At 55.9% G+C, this 25306-nt stretch overlaps 1 protein-coding gene across 3 annotated transcripts in view; it reads left to right on the top strand.

Moving 5' to 3' along the window:
* Positions 1 to 25306, top strand: part of PTPRU (protein tyrosine phosphatase receptor type U) — a 271696-nt gene that overhangs the window by 94066 nt on the left and 152324 nt on the right. For all 3 annotated transcript variants that reach the window (XM_006112017.4, XM_006112018.4, XM_006112020.4), the window contains exons 3-4: positions 23794 to 24065; positions 25187 to 25268. In XM_006112017.4, coding sequence (XP_006112079.2) covers positions 23794 to 24065; positions 25187 to 25268 — 354 coding nt within the window. The remainder of the gene's footprint in view (positions 1 to 23793; positions 24066 to 25186; positions 25269 to 25306) is intronic.

The following is a 25306-nucleotide window of genomic DNA, read 5'->3' on the forward strand; positions in this document are numbered from 1 at the left end:
AGCCAATTTCAGGGAGCCTAGAATTTATTTGGACAGATCCTGGCTGCTGGCCATCATTCCTCTGCCTTTCAGTTTGGTTTGGTTTGATTTTTCTTTCCCTGCTTTCCATTTGTTTTCCTTCCCTGCCTGGGAAGAAGGTAGATTTCTCTCTCCCACGTTAGCACCTGGCTTTTTTTGTTAGCTAAGTTTTTATTTAAAGGGACAGCTCCACTGTTCCTAAGCACCAGTTCCTTTGACACACAAATCCGGGGGCAATCACTGCAGAGGAGATGGCTCTGAAAGCCAGTGGATAGTGTTTATTATTTCCATGACAGTGGTGCCAAGAGACCTCAAGTGAGATCCCGGTTCCATTGCGCTTGGAGCTGTACTCACACCTAGCGACAGGGCCCACTGCCTGAAGAGCTCTGTTACTTGGATGGGGGGTGGAGGGGAGAGGCAGAGGTGAAGTTGCAGAGGCAGAAAGCTAACTTCCCACAGACAGTGGATCTGCAGGAAAGGTGCAGGAGCAAGCCCAGCAGTTCTGTTCTTAAGGGACTCTGGCAGATGGGCCCAGTCTTATGCAGGCACCACTGCCAAGGCAGTCTCCCAGTCTGCAAGCACGGCTCCAGTCATTGTTCCTGAATGGGCACCTTTACGTTTAGCCCTGTGCAAACACACAGCATTGGCATGCGCCTGGTTTACCACAGGATCTAGATCACACTGGATCACCCACCTGTCCTCTTCGCTTTAGTTACAGTTCTCCAGTTTTTGCTTCATCTGCAAACTTCATCAGGGACGATTTGATGTTTTCTTCAAGGCTGTTGATAAGAGTTTTAAACAGCCCAGCCCCCAAAATTGATCCCAGATCCCCCAGAACTGATCCCTTTGCCCTCCAAGAGGGGTGGCCTACCACAGGGTCAGAAGGAGTCCAAGTGCAGCTGCTGATTCACTCGTGTGGCCGGTACCAATCTGGTCACTTCCTACCTTGTGTCCTGAGGCTGCTGGCTGTCGGGTTCACAGGGCTCCTCCGCAAAGCAAATCCTCCAGCTGTCCACCCTGAGGGTACGTCTACACTGCGCACGTATTTCGAAATAGGGCATCTACACTACAGGGAAGCCTCAAAATGAGTCCGAGGCAGGCTCCCCTAATGTGGACGTGCTACCTCGATTTAGAGCCCCAGGAGGCACTGGGGAGTAATTACTCTGAATGGCCCCGGGGAGGCGCTATTTCGAAATAGCAGCAGCGGAGCGTCCACACTACTGCTATTCCGGAACAGCTACTTGGGAAGAGGCGCTATTCCTTGTGGAATGAGGTTTGCAGAGGTCGGAATAAGCCGTCCGTGATTTCGGGTTTATTTCAAAATAACGGAATTGCGGTGTAGACGCTCGATTTATTTCGGAATAACGCCGCTGTGTAGCCGCACCCTGAATGAGCTGAGCTGCTCTCTTTCAAGTATGTTCGCAGCTGGAGTATGCCCGGCAGGGCTGAGGGGCATGGCCCAAAGCGTGCAGGTGTGGGGCTGATGTGCTTCAGCACAGACCTCCTGGAAACACCCTGGTCAATGCTGATTCCTTATCACAATTCCATGGCCTAAAGCCCCCTTCAGCACCTTCGTCTGGACGCCACTGCCAGTGGGGCTGCTACGGCTTAGCTCAGGGGCAAGGGCATTCAGGGCCCAAGTCCGTGTCCCTTTCACAAGCCCCCTCTCTGCTGGAGATAACGCACCAGGCCCCGTTGCATCCCCTCGTGTTTGGAACATCGCCTGCACTCAGCAGAGTCACTGCAGTCTGGGGATTTCCCGTCACTTGCCCTCCCCAGCCCAAGGCCGTGGGGATGCAAACTGGGAATCGTAGCGTCTCCACCCTCTGCTCCCGTTGCTCCTCCCTGCCCAGCTGGTAGTCTCCTGAGGTGGAAAGGGTGTCGCTGGGAGGACGTGATGGGCGTGTTTCACTCTCACACGGCGTGATTGGCTGCAGTGGCAGACGGGCAGACCAACGGGAGCTGGAACCCACCAGGCACATAATGGCAATGGCCGCACTCGATCACAGGGTGCCTAGCGCAATCCAGCCGCTCTCTGCCTGCCCCCGGGGGCGTGCTGGGCACCTAGCGGCAGAGGCACCGTGACCCAGGACTGGCAGCAGCGGCGTGCTTGGGGGAAGGCCAGGCGTGCGCTTGCTCGACACCGCTGGGAATCCGTGTGCGCTAGGGGATAAGACCCTGGGCTGAGGCTGAAGAGAGCTGAGTGCTGGTCCAGGTGACCATGGGACGATCGCTTCCCTGCTACACTACTCACTTCCCCTCCCCCCGTTTGGGTGCTTGTAGGGGGAGCTTTTTGGGGTGGGGCCTGTCTCTCCCCAGGGGCTTGTCAGGATGGGGGGTGTTCCCACTTTAGCCAGAGGCCACTGACATTTCGATGACCTGACGTATCGGCTCCCACACTGTTTGTATCCAGGTTTGCTGGAGGGGCCCCTCTGGAGCGCCCAGGGGTGCATCATGCACACAAACAGCCGGAGGCTGGGACTGATCAGTCAGAGAATTTCCTTGAAATGACACAATGCTCAGGCCAGCTTCCCACTGCCCCTCTTGGCTGCCAGAGGCTCACGGGGTTTGGCTCCCCTCTTTTCTGGGCTCCCTTTCATGCCTTTTCCCCTCTTTGTGCATTTAACCCCCCCTAACAAAGCATGACCCAAACTGGAGGACAGTTATTCCTTCCCTCTCTGCCAGTTCAAAGTGGCTTTTGTTTAATGCCAAACATTTGTGCCACTGGCTGACACAGCAGCCGTGGCCGCGCTTGGCACGGCTCCCCAGCACAGCCGCCTGCCAGTCATATCCAGCCCCTGGCTCCGTCCTCTTTGAAGGGCCGCGCGCTCCTCGCAGGGCTGGGACAGCTCCTCCGCCCCTAGGCCCCCCTTCCCACTAAGCACTCATGCCCCTGGCAAGGTGGGAAGAGGCTTCACACTCCCCCGCCCCAGGTCCTGACTGGCCTGGGGACGGGGTGCTGTGTGAAGCTTCCTTCGCCCTGCTCCTGCGCTGTGCGAGTGTACGGCACTTTGAAGGCCTCATTCTCCTTCCTGCAACCCAATCCCTTACCCCAAGTTCCCTTCTGCACCCAACTTCCATCCCAGACCCCGCACCTCCTCCGTTAATATCATGGAAGAGTGCGGCCCTCGACCACTTTCCAAAATCTTGGAGTGGCCCCCCCTGTCAAAAATGATTGCCCACCCCCTGTTATAAGCTGTGCTTTCACCGGGGAGGAGGAGACCGCCCACACCTGGAGGCCCCACTGCTACCTGGGTTCCCAGCTGCTGGATCCTAACTAAGGGCTCTACTGCCAGCCCCAGGGTCCTGGCCACCAGCCCTGTCCCTCAGGATCCTGGCTTCCGGCACCAGGGCTCTGCTTCCACCCCCAGCTGTGGCCCCTTAGCAGCCACTGCAGACTGTTGTCACTTGGCCCATTGTTAGTGGCCTCCTGCAAAATGAGTTGGGGCCAGCCAGACCTAGCAGGCAGCTGTTTGCTAAAAACCTGGCCCCGAATGCTCACCGGCCCAGCAAAGAGGAGGGAGAGTAGAGGCCAGGAGAGACTGCATGCTTCTCCCAGCTGGAGGGGGTGCCCACCTGCTCAGAGCTGGCCCAGGAAGCCCAGCCTGACTCTGGCTGTAGTATCCTTGCTCTCTGGGTAAAGAGGCTTCAGTCACTAGCCTTGAGCCGCTGGCCAGTTCACTGCAATAATAGCACCCCCCCCCCCTCCTGTGCTACCTGCCCAGTGGTGACTGAGTTCCCAGGGTGGTTGTACCGAGCACCTAAGCAAGAAAAGTTAAACAAAAAGGTAAAACCTGAACTAAACCAATTCAAACTCAGCAAAACGGAGCTTCCCTAGAGCGGGGGTGGAATCTCCATCCCTAGAGGTGTTTAAGTCTTGGCTGGACAAAGCCCTGGCTGGGCTGATTTAGTCGGGGTGGTCCTGCCTTGGGCAGGGGGCTGGACTCGCTGACTCCTGAGGTCTCTGCCAGCCCTGGGATTCTATGGTTTAATTTCATCCAAACTGGAAAAAAAATCAGGTTTCAGTGTGAGAGGCCACGGAACATTTTGACTTTTCATCTGACTCAGGACAAGCAAAATCATTGATCAAACTAAATGGGTTTCCCACCTGGGAGACCTGCTTCCTTCCCAGTTCTGCCCAGACTCATGTCAAGATGTCGCCCAGCCTAGGGTCAGAAGAACCAGGGGGCCAGCCAGGTCCCGCTCCAAAGAAAGTGCCGGTTTCTCATGAGTTCCCCTCTGGGGCAGGACGGACACCGTGAGCAGTTCTGAAAAGACAACCAGGGCTGGCGGGAGAGAGGGACATAGCGGGGTTGTGATAAAGCCGCCTCCAGCTAATGCAGCCGTTCCCTGGCTGAGCCATGGGCTCCTATTCTGTGGATCATAGGGAACTGCCTGGCTGGATTGGATCTCAGGTCCGTCTAGCCCGGTGGTCTGCCTCTGACAGTGGCCAGCACCAGCTGTGTCCGAGGAAGGTTACCAGAAACCTACAACGGTAGCTATGGGATAACCTCCCGACCCCAATGACGAGGTATGCAAGCCTCACCGTGGAGAATATGGGGTTAAGGAGCAGCGGTGGGCCCTACCCCACCGCAAAGCTTGCCCAAGCTGGAGATGGAAGCAGAGCAGCTCTGAAGGAGGCAGCCTGGTGCTCTGAGCGCTGGGCAAGGAGCACTCTAGGAACTCGTACTCCAGGAGGTTTGGAGCTCCAGGCCTGACCGAGCCTGCAGGGGAGGGACTGGGGAGTTTTGAAGGTCAGCAGTTTGTCGGTTCTTTATTTTGCCCTGTGGGAAGAGGTGATCTGGGGAGGGAGCTAAGCAGCCTGCAAGGTGTCAGTCTCAGCTGCTGACCAATGGGCCCAGGATGGGAGCCTGGTGGAGAGAGTGGGCCCAGACACCCCTGCCCTTGAGAAAGGACAGTGACAGAAGCCCATCCTTTGGCAGGCAACCTAATTGGGGAAGATCCTGAAGGTGTGAGAGTCCAGACCATAAGGCCTCAACCCAAAGAGGAAGCCCTGACGTCCATGCTGCCTTCTGTAGATTTCCACATGATTGGACTCTGTGGGTGTGCTCCAAATGGGGTGCCCTTGAATATGTGACCTGGTTGGAGGACTGAATCCCTCCAAGGACAGACCCCACACTGTGGATCTATAGGTAGAGCCCTGCACAGATACAAAATTATGTATCTGCTTCCATATCTGCAAAAATGAGCCCCGGATATCCGCATTCCCAGCCACGGATGCGGATACCTACGGATATAAAGCGGTTATCTACAAATTTGCAAGGCTCTAGATACAAAATTTGTATCCACATCCATCTCCATATCTGCAAAAATGAGCCACAGCTATCCACATCGAAACCTACGGATGCAGATACCCGCGGATAGAAAGCAGATATCCACAGATTTGCAGGGCTCTATCTATAGGAAGAACACCTAGGACATGCCACATCTCAGCCTGACCACTAGGAGGCACTGCCTATGAGCTTTCCCCTTCACACCCATATTAATTAGGGGCTGCTGCTCCATTTCCTGACCCCAGAGGTGTAGTTCCTGTGGTGGGTTAGGTTCCAGGGGTTCCCGGACGCCTGTGGTCAGGCTCAGGGTGCGAATAGGCTGCCAGTGTGCAGCAGACAATATACAATGTCCAGACAGAGAAAAGTGTCGTTACCTCTGCCTGACAGGAAACTGTCCCAGGCATCTCCCCTTTCCCTGCCCTCCTGCCAAGGGGACGTTCATTGGGGATCCCTACCTTCTCAAGAAGGGCCCTCCCCTATATTTGCAAGGAGTAAAAGGACCAGCAGGCTGCTGTTGCCCAGTAGAGACTGCACATGCCATTCTGTGGTGAGCTGTTGTGCAGTTATGTGGATATCTGACACAAGATCCATAAAGCCCTGTGCATGGGCCCTTTGCCCTCTGCTCAAAGGGGATGTAGGGTTCGACTAGACTGGAACTGGCCTCAGTTAGATCGTGTGGCCAGGAGCTCATACCTTCCACGAGTATTTGCACAAGTGCTGGGTACTGGTGTAAACAAAAGTGAGTCCCCTGCAAATGCATGATTTACATGTCTGAAGATTTGTTCCCAGTGGCGGATACAGGGAGGCCTCTGGACCGATGGGTGTTCCCTCAGCTGTGTGGCCATAGCGTGTGAATGTACTGAGGTAGCTTTGTACTGTGGATGTACTGAAGTAACACTCGCCATGAAGCTGCAGCAGCGTGGCTGGCAGCAGGGGCTTAGCAGTCCCAGTAAGTGCCTGAGGTCCCAGGTGGACATGTACAGTAAAAGTGAACAAGCTACAGGCTGCAGCGGTAATTGACAAACCATTGTCTAACAGCCCCTCGGAGTCAGGAATCTGTTAGCAGCAATCAGCAGCAATTTGTTAACGACGAGAGGGAAACATGCAAATGCCTCCTTGCTTCCTGCAAGCCCTTGCAGTCTGACGCCTGCCACAGCCAGGCGATTTCTGGGACAGAGCGCCATGCTGTGGACTAGACTTTGGCCAGGCAGACACACCCAGTCCCTACAATGTCTCATCAGTTGTATTACAGTGGCTTTGTCTGCACTACAGAGTTGTTCTGGGATACCGGTATCCCGCAAAAACTCTGCCATGTCCAGGGAACATGTCTGCTCTTCTGAATTTTTTTTTTTTGGAAGAGCAGATGCGTTTTTTCGGCATGCCTGTAAACCTCATTTTACGAGGAAGAAGGGATGTTCTGAAAAAGGGTTTTTTTTCTTGATATTTGGCCCAGTGTAGACAGGCCAAATGCTGGAAAAACCTCTTCCGAAAAAAGAAACAGAAAAAGTTTCCGGAAGAACAGTGTAATGTAGACACAGACAGTGGCACAGAGGGGACAGATGGGGGCAGTCATACTGGGCTGTGTGCATACGTGTCTCCTGCTTCAAGGATACCGACAAAAGGAAGAGGGGAAACAGGCACAGAGAAGGGAAATGATCTGTCCCAGGTCATCTAGCAAGTCAATGGCAGGGTCAGGAGTAGTCTGTGGTGTCCTGACTTTTGTACTGTTTTATACTGACCATGCTCCCCCTTCACATGCGCTTAGTTTGTAATCCCATCCCTAGCGGAACAACACAACAGAAATCCTGTTAGCATAACAAAGATGGTGGCTCTGAAGAGCCCGTGAGTCCCACACCCATCATATGTCTGTTACATAACCAGATTTAACTGAAGAGCTGACGTCCTGCAGGCAAACATCTTGGTGACTTCCCGGTGCAGCAGCCTAGGTCCCTGGAGGCCTGAAACCCAGGAGAGAGCCTGATGGGTGAAAGTGCTTAGCTGCTACTTTGGACTGCAGAACTGACCTACCGAGCGTTGGATTCCCCATTGAGTGCTTTTAACAAGTGCCAGAGAACTCCAGCATCTCCCCGTTCTCTGCCTGGAGCCAAACCCTGCCTGCAGGACAGAACTAACAACCTGAACCCAATTGCTGATGGTACAGAGTGCACCCTGGATTTCTCCGTCAGTGCGGGCAATATCTGCCTTTTCAGTAGCTCTGCCTTGGAGCCACCCTCTCTCATTTGGTCTGGGTCTGCTCCCCTTCCTCGATTCCTGTCGGAACCTGGCTGAGTGGGAGGGACATTTGGGGGTGATGAAATGGGGAAGGACTAAGCTCTGTTGTGCAACATGGTGGAGGTCCATCTCCCAGGTGAGACATTCAGCAGCTGCTGTGGCATTTCTGTGAGCTGGGAGCGACCCTGGAAAGCAAGTCCCCACTCAGTGGAATTAAACTGTTTTAAAACCAAGGTTAAACAATAAAGCCATTAAAAATGAAAAGCTTTGCGTCGCGTCAAGTCAGTTGGCTCAGTTGGCCTGGGGGAAATATTTTACCCCCCCCAGCCATGTCAGTTTGCATTGAGCCAAAGGGATTTTGTCCCCCAGTTTTTCAGTTCAGGCACCACATTGAAAAATCAGGTCTTTGGGCAGCGCTAACTTAGAGCCAGCTCGGCAGGGGCGGGTAACTGGGTTGTTGGACACGGGGGCAGGGTGGTACGAGCACGGCCCGAGTTACAAACAGCCGACTAAGGAACATCCGTATGCAGAGCAGGGCTCGCCTGCAGCCTCTGGAGCAGGCTAGAGGCAGAGGTCGCACAAACAGTGCAAGCGCTGGAGGGAGGACTCTGAAGGTGCAGGGGGAGCTCACAGCTGCTGGTTGGAGAGAAGCGGCACTTTGAAGGAGAAACCACCATTTCTTTCCAGCCACCCCCTGCTCCTCCGGAGTCTGCCGGCCCACCCTTGTGCCCTTGGTGCCTCCTGGTAAGCAAGGGCTGGGTGCAGCCCACGGGTGCGGGGGCTGGTGGAAGGGGCTGGAGCTGGCGCAGAGCTCATGGGGTCGGGGAGGAGGTTGTGTCTGGGGACTGCCCAGAAGTCTCTTTCAGAATCTCCTCCTCCAGCCCTAATTAAACCTGCCTTTCCTCAAGCGCCAGTATCAATGTTAAGTAAAAAAACATTTCTATGCTTTCCTTGCAGATACACAGTATTTCAGCTGCATTACGGGCTGAGTGGGTTTTTGTGGGCTAGCCTGGGAACCTAATAGCCATTTATAACTGTTGCAAACAGCTGATTTGGAAATGAGCCTTTGGAACACAACCCGTTTGCAAGTTGGGGACTTCAGTACTACGATATTCGCCTCAGGAGTGGGAGACAGCAAGCCTGCTGCTAGGGTTATCTAGCGCTTGTTCTGTGCCTGTGGGTACATGCCTGATTTCACTCCAGAAGGATAGAATGACACTGTTAATTAGCCTTTCACAGATTAGAAGTTGTACGTGTTTGCTTAGAGGATGACTAGGTGCCTCCAAGGAAGGAGGTATGACAGTATTCCATGGTGTGCACCTAGTTCACCTGTCTTGTCTCGTCTCTTAAAACGTTGCTTGATATAGACCTGTCAGCAAGGCGGGAGATTTCTCATGACATTTTTATACCCTCGAAAGCCAGGGTACACCATGACACTGGTAAATAAGAGTGTTTGCCGGGATGGCTTATTTGTTCACATGAGCTGCATTGGCAAAAGCGCTCTTTGTTGGTATAAGCTGTGTCTCTGCTAGGAGAGTTTGTTGGCAGAGCTCAACCCATAGAGGTCTCCCAGCTAGCCCTTTCTAGAGTAGACCTGCTTCGCTTGGAAGCTTTTTGGACAGAGACTGTCTTTACATTCAGTGTTTGTACAGCCCTAGCACCGTGCAGCCTGGCCCATGACTGCAGTTCTCAGTCCTACTGTAATACTACCGATAATCAGACAATCCCTCCCGGTGAAGTGGCAGGACAGATTTAGCAATGAGGCCACCCACATCCATCAGCACTGGTTTAGTTTGGTTTGGTTTGGTTTGGTTTGGGTGCCTTTCTCAGTATGGACATAGTATTAGGATGGAAGACCAACCAATTCTGAAGTGCATTCACCAAGGCATGGCGCCACACGGCCGGCAGTCACGGGGGCATCGCAGCTTGAGCAGTGGGATAAGATCACCAGTGACAGAAATGGTTGCTCGATCTGCGTGGAGGCAACCTACCGTTGGGGTTTGCTTTGAGGGTGATGACAGTGTGGCAGCCATTGTAGAATGCTGTTGCTATTGTCTCACATCAAAACACTGCATGAAGGGGAAGCTAAGATTGAGAGGCTGTATCAGTAACTTAATAGTTAGTTAATTGCAACAGGGATGCTGTAAACATCCCCCAAGCTCAGCATATACTCAGGAAATTCAGAGTTGCTGTTATGATAAATACTTGTTTGTTTTCTTTTTTAAGGTCGGAAAATGCATAGTTAAGGCATCCTAGCAATGTAAAATCTGCCCTGTGGTAGCACCACGCAATAACCAACCCCTTATAATTCAAACATTTAGTGTTTGTGTTCCCAGATTAGAATAAACTTAGTTTTAAAGACCTGTTGCATTTCTGACTATTTTTACACTTCGTGGCATTGCTCCAACCCAAGCCAGGTGCTGTGTGGCTCATAGAATCATAGGCTACGTCTACACTGGCCCCTTTTCCGGAAGGGGCATGTAAATTTCACTAGTCGTCGTAGGGAAATCCGCGGGGGATTTAAATATCCCCCGCGGCATTTAAATAAAAATGTCCGCCGCTTTTTTCCGGCTTTTAAAAAAGCCGGAAAAGAGCGTCTAGACTGGCCCCGATCCTCCGGAAAAAGTGCCCTTTTCTGGAGGCTCTTATTCCTACTTTGAAGTGCTTCATTGCAGTCCCGTCCCCCCCCGGGGCTTGGAGTTTTGTTCCCAGCCAGGGAGCTCTGCTGCTGTGAATCAGTGGATGGAGTTCCCCAGCTCAGGACTGGCCCTCAGGGCTCAGCACACGTTCCCTAGTCAGGGCCATTCAGGTTCGTGTCACCGTGACATCAGCTGCCCGGGGCTGTTTGGTATGACCTCGAGAGGTGTGTGGAGAAGGGCTGTAAGCCGTTAGCCAGCGTGGGCCAGGGGACTCTCTAGCCTGACTGGGCCCCCCACCTGTGGGATCCCAGTTACGTGGTTAACCGATTAAACAGGATTTTACATCCCTAGTGTGGACAGCCCGGAACTGGAGCAGACCCTGTGGGGTAAATCTTGTCTGGGGAGGAGCCTGCGGCTGTTCTCTGGAGACAACCCCCACTTCTGGAATTGTGAGAGAATCGTTACTCTGCCGTTCCTTCCCAAAGCCTGGTCCGTGCAGAGCCCAAAGCCTAGCGCGCATGCAGAGTCCAAAAGCCCAGTGTGTACAAAGCACCTTCCATTAACAAAATTCCCCCGCCCCCGCCCAGAGAGCATGACCCACCCGTGCCCAATGTGACCATTGTTGCGTAATGCTCGCCTGGAAGATGCTCAGCTACCGTGCAGGAGTTTGGGAAGAGAATTTGAACAGTGTTAACTGGCGTTAAAGGTGGATAAGGCCTGACCTGTCCCTGGCATATTGTGATGGTCCCTACAGCACGTTCCCCAGAAGGACCCATACGGCCGTAGTCAAATATCTCCTAGCTCCATTCCAAGCTTGTTGCTAGGGCCCTGTGCACGTCCCCCCACCTCGGCTGCGGTGGCATTTCTCCGAGTTCTCTCCAGCAGGGTAACTTTTGTTCGGGGCTTTCTGGGGGAGGCACGGTCTTCACTTATTAATGAGCCTCTGGCAGACTGGACAGAGAGAGTAGTTGCTTTCGGATGACAGCCCGTGCCTGTGGTTCAGATGTCAGAATGGGCCTGTGCGTTTCCTGGGCCAAATGGAGCCAATCTCATTAGTGCAGGAATAATTTTGTTAGGGGTGGGCACAGGTAGGGAGCAAAAAGAGAGACCGAAAGAAAGAAATGTACATATTAATTTTGCCTCTGAAACGCAGCCAAATTTAACTCTGACCAATGTCACCATCTTCTCCCCACATCAGCCTAAAACATGGTACACGGATGTTGGAACCGGAGAGTTAGTGTCATTAATAAAGGGTGCGTCAGTTTGGATTAGGAATGTGAAATATTGGTTAATTGAATAGTCAATTAACCCCATGAAATCTTATCAATTACTCAGCTATTCGATAGTCTTCCAGGGTGGGATCTACTGCCGGTCGCTCCAGCCTCACTCCTGAGGAGGCCCCTGCCACTCCACGCTGCTGCCTCTGTGCCAGGCGGAAGCTGGTCCACGAGGGGAGCCAGTTGAAAAACCAGCTCCCCTCGCGGACCGGCTGCCTCTGATACAGAGGCAGCAGCACGGGGCGGCGGCAGCCCCTGTCCGAGGAGGTGTCTAGGCTCCCAGACCCAGTGTGAGCTGGAACTAAGCTGGGCTGCCTGCTCACCAGGCTCTTAATATACTGTAAATGCAGAGTGGCAGCAGGTCCCAGACTTGGCACAAGCCAGGACTGAGCCAGGGCTGCTGGCCAGCCTGTTAAAAATGTACTGGCGGGAGGGGGGAGGGAGGAGAATGCATGTAGTCAATAGCTTTAACCGATATCAGTTAATCGACTCGACTTTTACATCCCTAGTTTGGCTAGGCTGCTAGATTCTGACTTTGGAGACCTTTGTTCTGGTCCTAGCTGTTGTGCTGGCACGTTGATTTAATCACGTTGCTGTACCCTGCCTTAGTTTCCTTATTCCTCAGATGGGGATAATGGAGGCCTTGCTGTTATCCTTGGAGAACGAGCTCTACAGGAGTACAGGAGTGCTTCATGGGCCAGATTCACAGCTGGCGTGTGTTGGCGCAGCTTCGGTGGAGTGATTATTCCCCTTTCTTTGGCACTAGGGAGGCCACATCTGGAGTATTGTGTCCAGTTCTGGGCCCCCCGCTACAGAGAGGATGTGGATGCATTGGAGAGGGTGCAGTGGAGAGCAACCAAAATGGTTAGGGGGATGGAGCACATGACCTGCGAGGAGAGGCTGAGGGATTTGGGCTTATTTAGTCTGCAGAAGAGAAGAGTGAGGGGGGATTTGATAGCAGCCTTCAAATACGCGAAGGCGGGTTCCAAAGAGGATGGAGAGAGGCTGTTCTCCATGGTGACAGATGACAGAGCAAGGAGCAATGGTCTCAAGTTACAGTGGGGGAGGTCTAGGTTGGATATTAGGAAAAACTATTTCCCTAGGAGGGTGGGGAAGCTCTGGGATGGGTTCCCCAGGGAGGGGGTGGAGTCTCCATTCCTAGAGGTTTTTCAGGCCTGGCTTGACAAATCCCTGGCTGGGATGATTGAGTTGGGGTTGGTCCTGCCTTGGGCAGGGGGCTGGACTTGATGACTCCTGAGGTTTCTTCCAGCTCTAGGAGTCTATGGTCATTTACGCCAGCAGAGGATCTGGCCCCGTAAGTGTTTACGAAAGAGTGATGTTGCTCTGTAGTTCAGTGTTTCTCAACCAGTGGTACGAGTATCCTTAGGGGTACTTGAGAGAAGTCTGGGGGGTACTGCAACACAACTGAAATTTTGAAAAAACTGAATGTTTGTTGTAAGTTTTACAGCACTTTATTATTTTTGTACTTTTTATATCCAAAAATGTCATCGCCTGCCTGGCTACGATTAAGTTGTTTAAACAAATGTGTTGCAATGGTAGAAAAAAATTGTGTATATCTGAAACTGTAGGTACTGGGGATACTTCTACTTTTATTTCTTTTAAGAGGGGGTACTTATAATTTTTTTTAAAGGGGTACTTTATAAAAAAGGTTGAGAAACACTGCTCTAGTGCAGTGGTGGCAACGTGGCTGTCCCCCTCTCCCCGTGCCTCTTACGCACTGGGGCACCGGAGTCCCACACTTCCTACGCCTCCCACGCCCCTGCACCTTTGGGGACTGTCAGTCGCTCCTCCCCTCCCTCTGAGCTGGAACGTCACAAATCCCGTGGGGGACAGGGAAAGACGGGGGGTCCACAAGCTGCAGGTGGAACCCCAGTGGGCCGCGAGCTGCTGTGGCCCACCCGGGTGAAGGAGGCCACTCATGTGGCCCACCCACTATTCATGGTTGCCTGTCCCAGCTCTAGGGACTGCACACAGAAGGGACGAGGGACCTGCAGTGACTGCTGGGCCGATCTGCTCCCCCTTAGCCCAGCAGCATGGAGGGGCTGACAGAAGCGGGTTCCAGGCCCCGTGTGTGGTGAGTGAGACAGGTTGTCAGGCCTGAGCTCTGCAGACCTGGGTTCAGCACGGGGGCACTTTCTCAGGGCATCTCACCTGCAGCATGCACCTTTCACGCTCCCAGAAAAATCCGTTTTTCCCGTGGCTGACAAGACAAAGCCACTGTTCCCTGCTTTCCCACCCGCCCACTCTCCCCACTCCCTGCACCACTGTGGCCAAAGACCAGGATTGTTTGCAAACATCTGCAAGCAGCTGATGAAATCACAGGGAAAAATGGCTCACTATTTATCTAACTGACAAGTGAAACAACCCTGCAACTGCAAAAAGCAATATTGTCACAGACCCACGGCCACATGGGAGTTCATGGTAGCACGCTCCAAACTGCAACAAGGCTAGAACTCCAACCTTGCTGAGCTAAAAGAGAATCTTCCTGAGCTGCTAGTAGTATGGGGCCTATGACACACAATTGAGTCGTTCTGATTTCGTCTGATAGAGGGCAGTACTGCACGTATGTATTAGCCCTTTTATTGCACTATTGTCCTTTCCTGCGAGCCTGAGTTGCCAGGGGAGAGTTCTTGGAAGAGACTAATGTGGATTAACTTAAATTAAACAGTGGTAAAAGCTATTAATGATTAAAGGGCTGCTGTCAAGAAAACAATGGTAGATTTAAATAAATGACTTGGCTTGGTTACTTCCAGCATCCGGTATTATTAAAATGGAAAGAACATTAACAATCTTATTTTTGTTGCATTGTGTCCCTGGCCTTGGAGGCTGGACACGGCAGGCAAAGAGTCGGGGGTCAGATGCCCTTGTTTGCCAGCACTCTAAGCACTGGGCCAGTCCTGTGCATCTCTGTTCCGTGCCTGCCCGTATCACTGTCGCAGCTGCCCAGGTTTGGCTGGAGTGCGAGCCCTACATAGATGGCCTGGCAGTTAAAGCAAGAGGCGAGGCCATGGGGTCTGTTCCTGCCCTGGGGTATAGCTACAGGGTTATGGCGGGAGGGGGCTGGGAGCTGACATTCCCTGGTCCTGTGCGTAACCGTGTGAGCTGATGGCTGCCAGGGCTCTGTTCCTGACTCAGGGATGGAGGGTGTTTATGGACTGGAGAAGGCTGGGAGTCAAGGCTCCTTCACTCGGGCCCACATCCACAAAGGCACTTAGGTGCTGACCCCCAGATGTAGGTGCTGCACCCAATCCCTGCTCGGCTGCCCCCAACCCTGGAGGGGTCTAATTCTGTGCTCAGAGTTTCTCCTGGTGCCTGTGATATTTGCATCTGGGCCTGTCCCTGCTGTGCTCTCCAGATGTCTGGACACGTCTCACCGAGCCCCAGTGATCCATGAGCCGGAGGAAGCTCGCGTGTCTCCCCGTTCATTGGAGAGGGAGTCTCGGCACAGAACACGGCCTTAGTGGAGCCCATTGGTTCTAGCGATTTTCTAGGTACCCAATGGCCAGAGGTGCATTCTGGTGCGCTGCTCCAGCAAGAGGTGGCTGGGATGTGCTGCCGAGGGCCGATGGGGGCGGGGTGTTGCCGTGGGGGGGGGGGGGGGGAGGGGGCTGCTGGCTGTGCACTCTCCCAGCTGGGCTCTCTGTCTCCTGCTGCAGGTTGGCGCAAGCGGCCCTGCGCATGCAGCCAGGTGAGGCAGCAGGTGTGAAAGGGACCAGCTGGGGGTGCGCTGTAGGGGAGGTGGGCACACTCCCAGCTGGGCGCCTGGTGTGTCTGCCTGTCCTGCTGCCTCTCTCGCAGGGGGCTGGGCAGTGCATGTGCAGTCCATGACATGCTCTGCTGCCAGCAGCCACTGGGAAGAAGCCAGGGAAGAGAGCAGCAGGCTGGGGGGTCCTCACACTGCCCCCAGTTTACCTACAGCAGCACCCCCCACAGCTGGCCCACAGCTCCGTGGTGGCAGTGCAGCAAACAAGAACAACAGGACAGGGACCCATCCACCAGCCAGGTAAAGGTGACCTGGCAGTGACCGGGACTGCCCCAGGCCTCCTCTGTCAGCCTGCACCCCCTTCCAGCCTTCTGCCCTGAGCCTTCCCCCACACTCCCAGTCCCCTGACTCCTGCACCACCCCTCTGCTCTGAGCCCCTTAAACCCCCAGCCCAGGCCCTGAGCTTGTGCGGAGCTATGAGAGCAGGGGATGAATGCAGGGGGCTGTGCTGCTCCGCATTATCCCGCAGCCGAGCGGGTATCCCGGAGAGCCCAGGAGCCGAGGTGGCCGGTTGTTAAGCTACCAGCCTGAGACTGCTCTAGCCTGCTGAGCATGGTTAAAAGCAGCAGTGCCTGGGTGTTAAATGATACGAGGTTATGGAATTGGAAATTAAATGGTTCCAACCCGTCTGGGGCCGGCAGTGTCAACACAGCCCGAGCAGTGAGCATTACACAGACGGCCAGCGAGTCTCTGCAGGGTGAGCAATTATCAGGGCTAGTGTAGCGGGATCCTGGAGGCATCATTAGCCCATGCGCGGGGGGGGGGGGGGGCAGGACGCTGAAGGGCTTGCAGATGGCATGGCTTGGGGTTCATCTCGGCTTGCTCTGGTTTGGGGCCTCTGGAGCTGGCATGTTGCCCCAGCTCTGGGTGGCTGCCAGGCCTTTGCACTTCTGAGCCGGGCAGCGGGGCCACGTGCAGAGAGCGCGGCGCATGCATGAGGCAGGCTGTGCTGGGACCAGTGTGTAGACCCTCTGAAGAGCCCAAGCAAACCCGCTTAGCCACAGTGCAGAGCCAGATTCCTGCGCCCATGCCACTCCCTTCCCCAAGCACACCCTGCCCCCGCTCCACCTCTGTCTGTCCCCCTGAGCTCCCCAAATGCCCCCTGCTCGGCCTCCTCCTGCCCCTGCTTGCCCCCCCCCCCCCCAATGCCTCTGGCCAGCTGCCAAACAGCTCGTGTGTGCTGGCGTCTGTGCTCCTGACAATGGAGATAAAAAGTTCCTTCTGGTCCGGCTTTTTCAATCCCTTCCCCCAGAGCTCACACTGGTGGTATGGCTGTATGTCTCCTCCTCGTGGTGGTGGTGGGCCCACCCGCAGAGTCTTTTCTTCCCTGCTGTCCGGCAGTGACTTGTCTGGTTCTCTAGGCCTGGCCTTGGGCAGGAGCTGGCAGCTTTGGCAATACGTTCGCATGTCACACTGTCATGGCGCTCTCCTGGCGGGGGCTTTTCCAGTTCACAGCAAATGGGTTAACATTGCCACCCAATGCCAGTCTGATAACATTGCCACCCAATGCCAGTCTGATAACATTGCCACCTGGTGCCAGTCTTACCGCAGGCGGCAACTCACAAGCATTTCGATAGTCCAAAGACTCGGCACCGCTCTGTACGTCGAATCCCTGTTTTAGGAGCGAGCCCGGTGAGCCAGCCTGGTTTCCAGCTCTGCGTATGGCTGTGTTCAGGGAGGCCTAGGGGTCTTGGCTTGAGCTGGCTCCGGAGCTGCCGGCTTCACTCCCCTGGTGGCTATGAATGCAAGTAGGAAACAGAGGTGCTGCGGGCAGGCTGAGATCCTCAAGGGCATGTGAGTGGCAGAACTGGGACTAGAGCCCAAGTCCCCTGCCGTGACCGCTAGACCACATTGTCTTTGGGGGGCGAGGGTACGGACAGACCCCGCACAGCTGGGATGGCTGAGGTCCCAACTCTGGCACCAGGCCCAGGAGCTGGTTTTCTTAACCCAATACCCACTACAACACAGGGGGTGTGAACATTGGCAGGGCCTGGCAGATTGTGGGTCTGGACTCTGTGTGGAAAGGGGGCAGAGCGGAAAGCATCCCATGGAAAACTGGGTCAAAGGCAGCGGGGCGGGGGAGGGGAATGTGTGTAGGAAAAGGCAAGGGGGTACAGCGTATTGGACCCAAACGTGTGGCAGCCTCGTTCATGAGCATGCTGGTGTTGCTAATAAATGGCACAGCTGGAAACACCCTAACATGGGCAGCCCACTGGGGGCAGAACTGTGAGCCAGATCCCACCCCCCCATTTCACCCAGCAGGGACCCTCTCCCCAGGGAACAGCCAGCTGCCTGTGATCGCCTTGACTCGGCGGGTTAGATCCCAGGAATCGCCCTCTCCAAGAATCCACCAGACGCTCAAATTCTGTGGCCTCACCCTGCCCCCCCCCAGCCTTGTACTGTACCCCACCCCGGCCTCCAAAGGGCCGGTAGAAGGTGGGAGCGTCTTGGACACGACTTGTTGACAGGACCCAGCTGTCGCCCAGGTGACGACGAGCTTCCTGTTGCTTGTGCAAGTTCAGCCAAAGTTCAGGCCCAGCCAGGGTGTGTCTGGAGCCGGAGGAAGCCAGGCTGCTGCGTCTGGCCCAGCACCGCTTGGGCAGGTGCTATGTGGCTTCCCCTCCCTGCCACTCCACTCCCCCTGCGCTGCAGCCTGGGGCCTCCCTCACACTGCCCCTCCGACCAGGCAGCCGAACCCAAGAGCCAGAGCCGGCGCCGGCTGGGAACCAGGGCTCTCAGGCTCTTTTGTGGCTGCTGGAGGAGTGCAAAGGGGCCTGAACTGAACTGGCTCCAGAATGGCGTTAACCCTTTGCTTAGTGTCTGTAGTAATTCCTCATTTAACACTAGAGAGATGTTTCAGAAAATGATTGTGTTAAGTGAAAACGTGTTATGCGGGGTCAATTTTCCCATTGAAAATAATGGAAAAGGTGGGGGTTGCGTTTCATGCGGTGGTGTCTGTTGGGACCAGGACATAAGGTTGGGAGAGAAAGGGGACTGGGATACAGCAGGGAGGGGAAGTGTTTGGCTCAGGGGAAGGGAAGGGGAGGAGAAGGGAGGGGGACTGGGTTGGTAGTATGCCCCTGTGATGGGTCTGCTGGGACCTGCACTGCGTCTGGCGAGGGGGGGTCGCCGGGGAACGGCGCAGCAAGTTGCAAACTCTCCGCTGCTTTGCAGGGAGGCAGGGGAAGCCCCGTGCAGCTGCCGGCGATGGGCTGGCTGGGGAAATCGTGTTATTCTGGGGACGGTCGTGTAATTCAAAAAATGTTCCCTAAAAAAAAATCATGCTATTGCGAAAACATGTTAAGCGGGCACGTGTTCAATGAGGAATTACTGTAATTATTAATACAAACGCTTTGCATTAACCTAAAGGTTCGGGACCCAGTCATGTGCCAGGACTCCAGTGTGCCAGAGCCAAACTATGGAACAAGTAACACAGGCCCTGCCCCAAGGCCCGGGATCTAAGGATAAGATAAGAGACAGCCGCTGGACACAGACGGGTGTGGAAGGACCAGGAAATCAGGACAGTTTTGGTCACTGTGACTCACACCAGGCCTGCCATGCTTACTGCCCCGTACACGGGTGTCAGAATCTGTACCTCAAGGGTGTTGCACGCGGACACCTTGGCCATTGGGATTGTTGCATGGTGCTGCTGGGGGCGTAGAAGCAGTCACACAGGCGTGCTGGAAATGGCTTGTGGTTGGCAAGGAGCATTAGCCCCACCCGCCCTCGACAGGAGTGTTGTTTCGCCTTCCTATCCCGGTGTGATGTAAATTGAGCAGGGAGTGCATTGACATGTAAGGTAGAGAAAGCCATCAAACCAGCAAGTGGGGGAGACAGCCACTCCCCAGGAAGCCTGCCTGGCGATGAGACAGAAAAATGGCCTTTGGGAAACAGAAGCAAAACCAGAAAGGTGTTTAGGTTCCGTCCCCTGTAGGACTCAAGATGCCAGAGCTGTTGACATCCGAGAGAGGTGGATCCTTCTGCCCGGGGGAAGTGAGAACTGAGTGTGGGCGAGAAACCTGCTTAGACAGTGATTGCAAGTTGCTGACACTCCGTTTTAGTTGCAAGAAAGGGTGTTGTGTGTGTAATCTCTCCAGTCTCTCACCCTCACTTGAACCTGTGTCGTTGTTAAACTTATTCGTGTTTCATTACAAACCACCTAGCGCTGTTCTAGCCAAGTGCGGGTCGGCAGCTGACCGAGCAGGCTGACGTGGGCTCCGTGTCGCTTTGCAGGTGGGAGGGACTGACTGCTGCGGAGACATGTCTCTGGAGAGCTGGGGTTCACTGAGTGCTAGCCGCGAGGCCAGGTTTGGGTGGGCAGAGTCCTGCAGAGCTTGCTGGCCAGGCAGACAGGCTGGCAGGGTGGGGAGCTGCCATGCGGCTTAGCAGCAACGCTGAGGCAGAGAGGTAAGACAGTGACTGTCGAGGGGCGACCTATCCTCAGAGGCCCCTCAAGTCGAATCACCTTCACTAGGGTAACATGGCCTAGTGGCTGGAGTCTACCCACAACTCCTGTTACTAGGGGTAATACGGCCCAATTGCATAGTCCATACACAAGTTCCCTTTACTGGGGTAATATGGCCTAGTGGCCACAGTCCGTCCACAAGACTCCTCTAATAGGAGTAATACGGCCTAGAGGCCTGTAGGCAAACTTCACCCCCACGGGCTAGCTACGGAGGGGACAGGGGGCCTGGGCCCTCCCTCTCCACCGGGTCCCAGCCCAGGGCCCTGTTGTTGGTGGCTCAGTGGGGAATCCTGCTGCAACACGCTGGGTGCCCGGAGAACAATTCCCCGTCCTGGGCTACTTCCCACCGTCAGCTGGCAACGGCTGTCTCTGCAGTCTTCTGGGCTCCTCGGTAGCTCCTCTCGGCCCGGGGGTCGCTGTGCGGTCTGGCTGCGCTGCTTCCTCCGCCTCTGGCCTCTCAGCGCCTCCTTCCCCTTCAGCAACTGCCCTGACGGAGTCTGTCCAGCGGGCGCCTGCCCATCAGGGCTGCCCGCGTGGGGCCTTCCCAGCCGGCTGGGCCAAGGCAATTCCCTTGGCTGCAGTGCGGGGCTGGTACGCCCCGTCACAGTGGCTCACAGTTCGGGGGGAGCTGAGCGAGACATCACACTGACCAGGAGAGGCAGAGGGCTCTGCGCAGCAGTTTGTAGCCACTGCATCCAGGGCTGTTTGGCTGAGGGATGGGAAGGTGGAGTAGCAGGCAGCTTTGCAGATGGTTACGGGGCGCTTCTCCCAAGCCTGAGGCTGCTCCTTGGAGCGTTAACAGGAGGGCCGTGGAGGCTGCCGTCCTGAGTCCCGCGGAGACGAGCATTGGCGGCTCCGTGGCGATGATAGGTAGGGCGCAGGCAGCCTGTGAAGGTGAATGCAAGCAGCTTGTGCTCGTTGCAGTGAAGCAGGGAGAGAGGCCACCCAGATGCAAAGAGGGGTGACCTGGTTAGAGCAGAGTGGTAAGAAATGGTCTTTGCAGCAGCCTTCGGAATGGAGCCGATCCCCAGCTAGAGTTGCCTTTGCCGCGGCCATTGGAGCAACTGGGAGGTGAGAGGATGAGGGCCGGGGAGAGCCCTGGCTGGCTGCGCAGACAGATGGGAAAGGCCAGCGCTCAGAGGGCTTATGCAGCAAGAATCCTAGAACACTAGGTCTGGAAGGGACCTCGAGAGATCAAGTCCAGTCCCCTGCCCTCACAGCAGGACCAACCACGGTCTAGATCAGGGGTGGGCAATCATTTTTGATGAGGAGCTGCTCCAGGAATTTGGAAAGTGGTCGAGGGCTGTGCTCGTCTGTGATATTAATGGAGGAGGTGCGGGGTCTTGGATGGAGGTTGGGTGCAGGAGGGAGCTTGGGGTAAGGGAAGGAGTTTGGGTGAAGCAGGCTATTGTGATCTGGGGCACTGGACTGGGGTGCAGGGGGTTGGATTGTGACATAGGGCGGAGAATTGTGGTACAGGAGGGGATGCAGGAGATTGGGCTGTGAGCTAGGGCAGGAGAGGACAGTGATCTGGGGCAAGGGATTGGGGTGCCGGATCTGGGGGAGGGTGCAGGAGGGGTGCAGAGGATTTGGGCATGTGGAATAGGGTGGGCAGAGGGTTGGGGAAGGGGATGCAGCCTCTGTCCAGGAGACTTAGCAGCCAGCAGCCCATTCCTGAATCAGCCTCCCTGTCTGTCCAGCTCCCGCCCCCGCCCCCGCCCCCGCCCCCACACAGGCTGCAGCCATGTGCTCTGTTAATAGCTATGAGCCCCTTGTGCTTCGTGGCTGCCTGTTATTAAAACAGGCAGCTCCCATTGGCCAGTTTCTGGGATTGTGCTGGGGGTGGGAGCAGCTCCTAAAGCTTCTCCCCTTCCCTCGGGCTCCCTGTTTCTGAGAGGCATGCGGGTGGGGTGAAGCAAGCGAGGAGCCTGCCTGGGGCTCCCCACAGCGTCCGTGGGCCGGATCTGGTGGCTTGGTGGGCTGAATTTGGCCCATGGGCCATATTTTGGCCAGGTCTGGTCTTATCATCCCTGATAGGCGTCTGTCTAATCTGCTCTCAGATGGCTCCAGAGATGGAGATTCCACAACCCCCCTAGACTCAGCCAGCGATGGTGGAGAGGGAGCCCTTCCAGGGGCGGTTTGGTTCTGTTCTGTTCAGCATCTTGTCCTGTGCTCATCACTTGTAACTGCATTGCAGTGTCTTCCAGTGGTGCCACAAGCAATGTGGTACGGGGCTATTGGCGAGCCGGCGCCCCTTGCATGTGGGGCCGGGGAAGGGGGCGGTCTGACACAGCTTCCTGGCTACAAAAGGTGACTCCTGGTTGAGAAGCTCATATTGCTCTGTGGGTCTGAACATCTTTCTAGATCAGGGCAGTCCCCTCCTGCTGGCACAGGCTGATGCTCACTCGGAGACAGGCGCCATGCCGGGGGTGAGCAGAGGTGGGGAAATGAGAACAACTTTCAGGTCCCTGTATCCCACGATGCCCTGCTCACAGGGGCCTTTTTCCACGAGGCTTTTCATTCTAGGGCAGTCTCTGTTAAGTGCTGCTCCACACTCCTGTGCTACTCCGGTTCTTACACTGGGTACCTGGCCCTTTGAGACACAGTCTCGCCTGCAGGGAGGAGAGCAGGGTCTTATTTTTATAGGCACTGGGTTGCCCAGGGGGCATGACCTGCAGGATGATGGGAGTTTTAAAGGAAAGGAATTGCAGGGCCTTTCATCCTCTTTGGACATTCATGCTTTGAGAGGCAGGGAAGCTCAGATGGGGAAACTGAGGCAGGTATGCTAAGCAACTTGTCCCAGAGTGTCAAAGGCAGGATTTGAGTCTGCCCTGACGCTCTTGTGCTCCAGTCCCAGTAGTACCCGGCTGCTCTCTAGCTATGGCCGCAGTCTCCAGAGAATTCACTTCCGTGCGGAGCAGCAGCACACAGCTGGGAGGGGAGAGGCACACGTGCCCTGCTTCTGTGGGGGTACGTGCCTGCAGTGGGGGGTGTGGCTGCAGCCTGCCTAGCTGTGTCCGGGCTAGCTCCAGTACAATAGCAGCAGCAGAGGCAGTGGCATAGGTGGAGTCCTGGGGGCAGATTCAAATGGCTGGCCCCTGCTGCCACAGCTTCACTGCTCCTATAACTAGGTCAAAGCTAGCTGGGTATGGCTCTCCGTGCTGCACTCATTCCTCCCACTGCAGTGCACACAGGCCCTGTGGCTGGGGGGGGGCGCTCTTGGACTGGGCTTTTCCTTCTCCTCCCCACTCTTTCTGCACCTGGCTTTGTGAGGTGGGGCAGTACCACCCAATGCTCCCTGCACCGCACAGCCTGAGCTTGGATGCAGAGCAGCTCGGAGGGTGAGGTGCCCTTCCCACCTGCCTCCTTCCTGTCTCTGTGTGCCTGGTCTCTGAGGCACCCGCAGCCCCCGGGCGCTTTCCTTAACCCTCTCCGTGAGGTGGGAGGGTTGGTGTCTTTCTGAGCGACCGGGGGCGAGGCTGGGGAGGGGAAGAAGGACCCAACTCAGTAGGTTCTGTGCTCTGGCTAAGAACTCATTGAAACATCAGTCACGGCCAGAACAGCTTTCCTGGGCCAGCTGTCTGCTTGGCAAGCCCAGGAGATGACAGAGAGCTGGCTAGCAGTGATTGGCCAGGAGCAGCCTGGTGAGCCGAAGGAAACACATCAATAACCTGGGCGGGAGAACGAGCCACTGGCCGACGTGGCTTTGAAAGCAGAGCGAAAGGGCCGGGAGCCGGCAGGCTGGGCCAGGAGCAAGGGGAGAAGGAATGAAGAGTTGATCCCCAGACTGGCAGTCCCCAGGCCAGCGAGCCGGGCCAAGATGTGGCGTCACACTGAGAGCAGGGCAGAGGCAGTGAACTGGAGTGTTGCTGGTCGCCAGGGGACCCTGCCACATGGCACCTCCCGGCAGTGGGTGCAGTGGTCCAGCAGAGCGGGTCCGAGATTCAGCCTGCGGTAGGGACACAGTGGCACGTGGCTAGACCACGGCGGGTGTGGGCAGGGAGTCTGACACGCACAGGTCCCCAGGCGAGTGGGTGCCATGGGGACGATAAACCCTCCTCATTCTCCTGCCACTTCTTTGCAGGTTCCTACCTGATGGTCAACTCCTCCCAGCATGCACCGGGGCAGAAAGCTCACCTCCTCTTCCAGACGCTGAGTGAGAATGACACCCACTGCCTCCAGTTCAGCTACTTCATGTACAGCCGGGATGGCCACAGCCCCGGCTCACTCAACGTCTACGTGAAGGTGACCGGGGGCCCGCTGGGCAGCATGGTGTGGGACATGGCCGGCTCCCATGGGCGCCTGTGGCACCAGGCAGAGCTGGCCGTCAGCATGTTTTGGCCCAATGAGTACCAGGTGAGTTGAAGCATCGCTCGTACCGGGAGGCTAGGGGTGGTCTTGCAGACGTGGGAGGGTGATGTGTGGCCTGGAGGGGGCTTAAGCAGGTAGTTACTGAGCTCAATGGCACTGGGGGAGAGAGAGGCCTTGGGGCATGCGGTAGCCCCCCTGCCACGCCGGTACCCTCAATCCCAACCCAGCCCCACTCGCTGTTCCAGCCCTGAGCCCCATCACACCGGTACCTTCAATCCCAACCCAGCCCCACTCGCTGTTCCAGCCCTGAGCCCCATCACACCGGTACCCTCAATCCCAACCCAGCCCCACTCGCTGTTCCAGCCCTGAGCCCCATCACACCGGTACCTTCAATCCCAACCCAGCCCCACTCGCTGTTCCAGCCCTGAGCCCCATCACACCGGTACCCTCAATCCCAACCCAGCCCCACTCGCTGTTCCAGCCCTGAGCCCCATCACACCGGTACCTTCAATCCCAACCCAGCCCCACTTGCTGCTATAGGCCTGGGCCCCATCACACCAATACCCCTCAATCCCAACCCAACACCACTCGCTGTCCCAGTCACGGTTCTTATCCCCCCCAACCCAGCTCTGCTGATGGCCCCATGCCCAGCCTACAGCTCTTGTGCTGTCCCAGTTCTGTCCCTAAGCTCCGGAGGTGCAGTCTGGAGAAGCCCTGGCTTGGGGTCCGTCTGATTAGTGCTGGGGGGGGAAGGGTCGGTACCCGGTGAGCTGGCACGTTGAGCTGCCAGCCGGGCAGGTGTGCCAGGAGAGTGAGTCTCTGTATTTCGGCTCCTTGGCTTCCCATGGCAGCAGCTGCTGGGGATGGCAGGGGCAGGGGCAGGGCCAGTGTGAAAGGCGATTAAAGTGAAGTCATCTCATTTCCTCCTGGTAACGGTTTGGGCTGCACCACACAATGGACCCCGGCCGCAGAACTGGGTTCTGGCTCCATAGCCCCAGTGCCAGGCAGAGTTCAGGGCAGTGGCTGCAGGGGTCTGGACCAGCCCCAGGATTAAGATGCTGCATCTCCCGCGGGCATGGGCCCAGCTCTGCTTGTCTCCAGGCCTGTCCCTGCCAGGGTGACCTTGCCCGAGGCGGGATGTGACAGGCCTGTCTGGCTGCCCCCAGGTCCTGTTCGAGGCGGTGATCTCCGGCGAGCACAGGGGCTACCTCGGCTTGGATGACATCTTGCTCTTGAATTACCCGTGCTGTGAGTATCGCCTCCCCTTGGCGGCCACCTCCTTCCTG

This window comes from Pelodiscus sinensis, chromosome 25 (genome assembly GCF_049634645.1).
Source record: "Pelodiscus sinensis isolate JC-2024 chromosome 25, ASM4963464v1, whole genome shotgun sequence".
NCBI classification, from domain to species: Eukaryota; Metazoa; Chordata; order Testudines; family Trionychidae; genus Pelodiscus; species Pelodiscus sinensis.